At 36.7% G+C, this 8,192-nt stretch overlaps 1 protein-coding gene across 1 annotated transcript in view; it reads right to left on the bottom strand.

Moving 5' to 3' along the window:
• Window positions 1-8,192, bottom strand: part of CSMD1 (CUB and Sushi multiple domains 1) — a 1,045,142-nt gene that overhangs the window by 505,842 nt on the left and 531,108 nt on the right. The window contains exon 6 of the mRNA XM_009333261.1: window positions 2,684-2,796. Coding sequence (XP_009331536.1) covers window positions 2,684-2,796 — 113 coding nt within the window. The remainder of the gene's footprint in view (window positions 1-2,683; window positions 2,797-8,192) is intronic.

The following is an 8,192-nucleotide window of genomic DNA, read 5'->3' as shown; positions in this document are numbered from 1 at the left end:
CTCGGGAACTGGCTGGGCATCGGTCGGCGGGTGGTGAGCAATTGTACTGTGCATCACTTGCTTTGTGTATTATTTTTATATTATTATAATTTTATTTCAATTATTAAACTGTTTTTATCTCAACCCATGGGTTTTTCTCACTTGTGCTCTTCCAATTCTCTCCCCCATCCCACCAGGGTGGGGGGGGAGTGAGCTAGTGGCTGTGTGGTGCTTAGTTGCCGACTGAGGTTAAACCATGACAGAATTACACCTGGATACAATCAGACATTAGAGGCTTCCTATCATTGCTAGGGTTTTCCACCAGAAAACAAGGTCATGTTTTTCACAGGACTTTTTACTTTTTTTTCATGATAGGCTCAAATAATTATTTTACTTGAGAAAAGCACCTACGATGGAAATATCTCTCAAAGTTGTTGAATTTTAGTAGAAATAAGCTTCTGAAAACAAAAACATAAGGGAGAGGCTGAGAGAGCTGGCGTATTTTAGCCTGGAGAAGAGAAGGCTTGGGGAGGGGATCTTGTTGGTGTATGTTAATACCTGATGAAATGAGAGGATGTAAAGAAGATTGAGCCAGATTCTTCACGGTGTTATACATTGACAAGACATGAAGCAATAAGCACAAATTGAAACACAGGAAATTCCACTTAAAAATAAGTGAAAGGTATTTTTTACTGTGAGGGTAAACACTGGCACAGGTTGCCCAGAGAGTTTGTGGAGTCTCCAACCTTGGAGGTATTCAAAACCCATCTGGACATAGTCCTGGGCAGTTTGCTCTAGGTGACCCTTCTTTGAGGAGGGCACTGGACTAGATGAGCTCCAGAGGTCGCTTCCAACCTCTGCTGTTCTGTGATCTGTGGTACTAGTAGGCTTCTGTAGCTATAAATATCATTGTTACTTCTTGAAATAAAATACCAAATTATTGTTTAGTTCTCAAATACACATGTAATAATAGAAAGAATTACTAAAGTTAATAATAAGGAATTATTATTACTAATAAAAAGGAATTAATGAAGCTGTTAGATTAACCAGATTTTGATATCACTCTGAATTTTCATCTAATATGTGTTGACAGACTGTCTCTAAGTTTATAATATTTATATCACTAACATAGGAATTTATTTAATTGCTATCAACAAGATAAGATAAGATATAAACTGGTAAGATATATAGCTGTGGCTCATGTAATTCAGTTATGTTTGTATTTAATACAGTACATGGTATAAACCTACATTTTAAAGGATGATTTAAGTTAAGAAAGGAAATTTCTGTAATTGTAGAATCTGAATTGTAATAAGATACTTCCACTTATCATTCACAAGCAGTATTCTATATCAGTGAAGTTTACCCTTACTCAATATCTGACGTATTATGCAGAGCAACAGATATACATTTGAAATAATAATCTCCCCAGATACTTTCCTAAAGCTTTAATTCCGTGGTAAGTATTTGGCTAGAGATAGGATGTATTGAAAAAGAACTAGAAAGTAGTTTTCAGTGTTGGTTATTCTATTCCAAACTTTCCTTTGTTATTTTGTTGATTCTTAGTTTTCTGGTGCATCAGCAAGATGAGCCCCATTGTTTTGTGATCTCCATTTAATAGGCTTAAGACACAGAAATAACATAAGAAGTTCATTTAAATTCATAGTCACCAATAGTGGTATTATATATGCATCTTCAGTAAACTCTGTAAAAACAAGTTATAAGTGCAAAGAATCACAGAATACATACTTGTGTTGAGTTGCCAAAATAAAATGGAATTTCACAATTTCTTTTTTTACTAAAATTATCAAAAACTTTTTAAAGAGAAAAGAACTATGTATGTTCAGTGTTTTTATATGCATTACATGTGTATGTCATAGTCACCAGAAACATGTAGTTGTTGCAGTGTATTTGTCATTTCTAAAGTGATACAGGCCCTACAGTTTCAGGAAAAAAGGAAGGTCTAAACTCATAAATGATTTGATGGTGTGTGGGGTAAAATGGTTGAAACAGATTATGTAAGCACAGAATTTAAAAGCACAGATAAATTAAGAATCTCTTCTATTTTCAATATAGCTACAGTGTCTTTGATCTTGAGTAATGATTTATGAAGTATAAAAATCAATAAAGATTCCATTCTAAAAAATTGCATTTTAATGAGTATCGTGGTGAACATAAGCAGCAATTGACAGCAACACTGACATCCTCTTGTCTTGTTTTATAGTTGTATATGTAAATCTATGCAGGAGCCTGAAATATGATTTGTGCTATGCTAGGGATGCATTAAATTTCCAAATGACGAACATAGCTTCTGGATAAGAGTTAGATTTTGAGTAATGAAGGAAGACAATGTTTAGATAAGGGCATGCCTTTGTGTGGAATTGACTTTCTGCAAGTTGCATTCCAGGCATGTTTTTAAAGCAAAGATCAGACTGAATGCAAAACAATTTATTATAGAAAAAGTGAGCAAGCAAACACATACTTAACACAAACTGCAATGTGAAGCACAGAAACTTTTTGCAAAAGTGAATCCCTAGAGATGCATGATCACACAAGGATAACAGCTACTCAGTGTATGAGCACTAGTAGTATGAGTCGGCTCTTTACTATGTCCCTGATATTTAAACACAAGTTTCTACCATCACCACTTTAGCAATGCTTAAAGGTAAAGGACTTTTTCGCTGCACTTTTATACATTTCCTACCTTGGAACTGAGCATTAAATCCCTTTCGTCGGTGATTGCTGTCAGACGTAAAATGGAGTCGTAACCAGTTCTTACTGCTGATAACAGGAGAAGGTAGATTCATACCAGTCAACCTGGAAAAAGAAAAAAGAATCTAATGTAAATAGTTGAAAAATTCATGTGTACAGTACTTAAGAGAAGAAAAATAGCCAAAATATATTGTTGTACTGTTTACAATGTAGTTGACAACAGTGATTCACTGTCATCTAATCTCAATTTATTACTAGTTTAGTAACTATTATCCTGGGATCCTGGAGAATTGTTTTCTTTTCCATTACCTTTAGCCATTTTATAGTCAAAACTTGTATATCCAAACTACTTTTTTGTGCATTAAAAAAGAAAAGCAATCTTGTGCACACGTGTGTGTGCACACATGTGTATGTACGCATGCGTGTGTCAAATCATTCAGCAAAAAATAAGCAAATTCAGTTATGACAAAATTTCATCATCTGACTCCCTGCTGTGTCAGTTACCTCACAGGAAACCAAATCTCAGGTGTTAAGAAAGGATAAATAAGAGTTATGGGCATTAGTTAATGTTAAGCTTGGGTGATAAATTATTGGTACATAACTATCTTGCTAGAACTGGTTTTGTGTGTTTTAACTCCTACATATATTTAATAAAAAAGAGACATTAAACACACAAGCAGGGTAACTAGCTTGCATAGCTATGGATATCGTGAAGAAAGACTGCACACAAAGAATTTGTCCAATATAGGCAACAAGCTCTTGGGCCTCATTGCGTCATACCATAGCCTGTCATTGCACCACATCATTTGTTAATATGAACACACTCAAGTAGTTACCACAGAGTACCTGATATGTTGTAAATTCATGTCTTAGCTTACCAGGTGGCTTTTTTTGTATGACCATACTCCAAGTTTCAGTTTAGACTTTTTTTTTTTTTTCTTTCTAAATAACTCTGGAGAACTACAAGAAACTACAAGAACTACAAGAACTACAAATTTCTCCCTTTCAAAAATGTTGATTATCTGAAAAAAACCTCAAACCGATCAACATCAGAAATTCTCAGCTAAGGGATAACTTGTGTGACGTTATGTTTGCCAATACTAGAGTAGACATAATACACGTTATCAGAGCTGAAAAAAAACCCCAAAACTGAAATAAGATTTTGTCTCTCTGAGATGAATCAATGTAGTGATATAGATGTCTTTTTCATTGCAACATACAGAGTTTCATTAAATATCCTAGGTTACTAAGAAACCCGTTTCAAAATGTTGGGAGTGGCATTTAATAGTTCTTACAGGTGTTGGTCAAAACATTCAACCCTGTACACATTTCTGCATCTGGACTTTTATACTTTACATACTCTTCCATACACTCTTTAGACCATTTTAGAGCATAGCGTATTTTAAAAACTCCTTAGATCAGGCACTCTAAATATTTCTCTGAGCTGGCATTTGCTATCTCAAGCTACTTAGAATTTGGGTGTACCTACAGAAACTACTGTGATATAATTGAAAGGAAAAGAAAAAATAAAACCATATGTGGAGTACCAAAAATATTTAATTTGCTAGTATCTCTTAGCTATTGACACAATATATGCTAAATCTGAAAGTTTTTGCTATATGTAGGCTGCAGTTCGTATCACTGAACTGATAACTCATTTGTCCAAATACACAAACTTATCTCCTAGAAATAGTGCTTTGGGGATTGGTTTTCTTTTTTAAATGAAATATACATGTAGTAACATTCTATCTGGTATATCCAGAGCTCTGGATTTCAAAGTTTGCAAAACTCCTGGCTGAAATATTAAATTGTCATATGAATTAACTTGTATATTAATAAAAGAATAAAAGAACATCATTATAAAAGCACATTCAAAGCAGATCTTTCATTAGCTACATTTCTAATAAACAGCTATTTCCCAGACACACAATACACACAAATATTTTCAGATCTATGTGAACTCTACAAGGTACAGCTAAATAGTCTCAAATCTTCCCGTTATCCTAAGAAAGATAATGATAATATGAACATGACACTCAGAGAGTATTTTAAGCAACCTATTTTATCAGAGTTTTAATTTAGCTGTATGATTTCTATGCTACTGTGTACTAGACAGGAATATATTTTTTACCAGCAATGCTGTTTGTGTTTTAACTGACAAAAATGAGAAAGTGAAATATGACTTAGTGGTTAATTTAGTTGCAAGGCTGGTTTGGGAAGCAAGCTTGTAGCCAGTGTATGACACGTTTTTTTCTGTGAAGTGTTCAAAACCTCTTCACTGTAGTACACAAATTCAGAAATGGCAACAAATTCTGAATGAGGGGCTAGACTGCAATCCTGTGGCCCACACGTGTACATCAAAGAGGGTGACCCTACAGAAAGTACTTCACTCTGTGGCATTCATCATGTGCAGGTGGGACTTCCCATGGACAACATCAGAGTTTCCAGTAGTGGCAGATCTAAAAGTTTGTGGATACAGTGTGAAATTGCTCCTTACATGTTAATTTACTATTTAACTGGAATTTCTGAAGGGCAGGAAACCAAGTTCTGTGTGAAAAAGAGAGGTGGACATGGTTACTGCTGAAAGTGGCAGATAACCACCTGCATTGGTACAGAAGGGAGATCTGTAACTCACACAAAAGTCGAAGGTAGTACGAAAAACTGATTTGTTTCCTTCTTACTTATTTCTAGGTCTTATTTATCAGGAAGTAGGACATGAGTATAATATCTCCATCACACAGCAAATGTCAAAAGGTAACAAAAGTTTTAATAACATTACAGGTGTGCTCCTTAGAGAAAAGTAAAAGCCAGTACTGTCAAGGAAAGTTCGTTTCCAGTCCCACAAAGCTGAATATTATATCCAATGGGAAAGATATAAAATCTGGGGGAAAGGTCCTTAAAACACATGGTCATTCATTTTTCTGGTATACAAAATGCAACTCCATGGCCTGGGGAAGGGCTTTTAAGCCATCTATTTGAGTTCACCTGTAGAGAGGCTGGACATCACTGTTCAACTAATAAATGACAGAATCCCAGTCCCACAAAGAACAACAGAGTGCTGCTTCTGAGGCTGCAGAAAGAGGAGGAATATTTCATTTAAGCTTTACCAATTGAGAGGTGCACCATGTGCCACAATTTCTGACTAAGTGCCCATATGCTGGCATTAGAGCAGTGTGCTTCCTCTGACTCAGTGCAGCCTTTACTGTTATAGGCTAACTTTTGATATTAATTGAGTATTCATGGAAAACAAGCAGTTTGGTTATGTCCGTACTAGTAAATTGAACAGTGGCACTTCACACCAATTCCTGCTTGAGAGTCTACACTATTAAAGGTTACAACAACAACAAATCACAGAATCATAGAATCACAGAATGGTTTGGATTGGAAGGGACCTTTAAAGATCATCCAGTCCAACTCACCTGCCATGGGCAGGGACATCTTTCACTAGATCGGGTTGCTCAAAGCCCCGTCCAACCTGACTTTGAACACTTCCAGTGATGGGGTATCCACAACTTCTTTGGGCAATCTGTTCCAGTGTCTCAATGCCCTCATCATGAAGCTCATCTGCCCATGACTGACTGGTGCTCCCTCGATCTTTCCTGGGCACAGTGTAGGCATTACTCTAAACTACATGGTCCCAATAGGCATTGTGTATGTGACCACCTCTTCTGAGGTGTTCAAGAAACACTAATAGGTAGGATTTAGTCATGCCATTAGGTTGCTCTGAAAGCAAAGGTGCAACTAAAGCAAAGTTGTCTCTACTTCAAGTGGACACACACAGTATTCGTTCTTGTTGCATATGAACAGAAATAGAGTAATTTTAGCTCAGATTAGGTATTAATTCTAAAATCAGATGAAGACCTGGAACTCCTTTATATCAGACAGAAATTACTCAGATGAGGTAAAGAAAGAACCACATTTCTTAATATCAAAGTTCTCTTTAGAAGCTTTCATGCTTTGATCTTTACTGAGGATTTCTCCAATGTTGTCTAAAAAGAATATTGAAAGACTTTCTCACTTCTTTTTTAACTGAAGACATTCATTGTTTGGGGAGTAATATAAAAGAAATCAAATTATTCAGTTATGTTTGAGTTCTGCCTCTTCTCTGAAAAGGGTAATGTTTTCTGAAACTGGTTTTAAGGCCTAACATGTGATAGTCTGACTTGGATAGAAGTAGTGATATCTAATCTAATTTACATTAATCAAGTTTTTCATATACACACACATACACATGTATATATAATGTTATATAATCAGCCAGTCAAAAGAGGTGATTATCCTGCTATATTCAGTGTTGGTACAGCCTCACCTGGAGTACTGTGTGTAGTTCTGGGCCCCACAATTTAAGAAGGATGTGAAGGTCCTTGAATGGGTCCAGAGGATGGCAACAAAGCTGGTGGAAGGGCTGGAAGGAATGTCCTATGAGGAGCGGCTAAGGACTTTGGGCTTGTCTAGTGTGGAGAAAGGGAGGCTGAGGGGCAACCTCATTGCTCTCTACAGCTTCCTGAGGAGGGGAAGTGGAGAGGGAGATGCTGAGCTCTTCCCCCTGATATCCAGTGACAGGACATGTGGGAACGGTTCAAAGCTGCACTGGGGAGGTTTGACTGGACATTAGGAAGAATTTATTTACTGAGAGGGTGGTCAGACACTGGAACAGGCTTCCTAGAGAGGTGGTTGATGCCCCAAGCCTGCCAGTGTTTAAGAGGCATTTGGACAATGTCCTTAACAACACACTTTAACTTTTGGTCAGCCCCAAAGTGGTCATCTAGTTGGACTAGATGATTGTTGTAGGTCCCTTCCAACTGAAATAATCTATTCTATTCTATTCTATTCTATTCTATTCTATTCTATTCTATTCTATTCTATTTATTTGGGCATTTTCTGGAAATACTTGGTCTGATTTGCAGAAGTGTTGAGTTTTCATCTCTACTACTGATGTCAGCCCGGCCCTTACCTTCTAACATCAGGAGGTTAAAATTGGTTGTCACTTGGATAAGTGACAGGTTTGAATGCTCTGTGCTAAACAGTATTTGAGGCCATGCACTGAACAGGGATTAAAGAAAACATAAAATAGCTGTTCATCCACTGAGTATCAATCATTCAATGACCCTGTTAAAGAGCAATCCCATGGGAAAAAAACAAACAAACAGAACATAATTTTTCAAATAACATCATATAATGATGCATTTACCTGAGGGCTCAGGATGAAGATTGCACAGGAACCTCAAATCTCTTATTTCTGTGTACTAGATGTTGCACTGTGCTCTATGGGACAAGGCAGACTTCCAGGCAATTCCTGTGCGTGCTGCCTGTTACAGCATCATAAAGAACTAAAGGGCCAGGTTTTGAAAGTTTTATAGTTACATTCGTATCATACTACACCTCTGCTGATAAACACTGCTTCTCACAAGAAATAATGGGAAATAATTAAACCATGTCAGCTACTCTCCTTCTAGATCTGAAGGCAGTCTGGCTGTAGCAGGATCAGAGATAGCAGAGGA

The sequence above is a fragment of the Pygoscelis adeliae genome, unplaced genomic scaffold, assembly GCF_000699105.1.
Source record: "Pygoscelis adeliae isolate BGI_AS28 unplaced genomic scaffold, ASM69910v1 Scaffold57, whole genome shotgun sequence".
Classification (NCBI taxonomy): domain Eukaryota; kingdom Metazoa; phylum Chordata; class Aves; order Sphenisciformes; family Spheniscidae; genus Pygoscelis; species Pygoscelis adeliae.
This window is presented reverse-complemented; position numbering and strand designations above follow the sequence as displayed.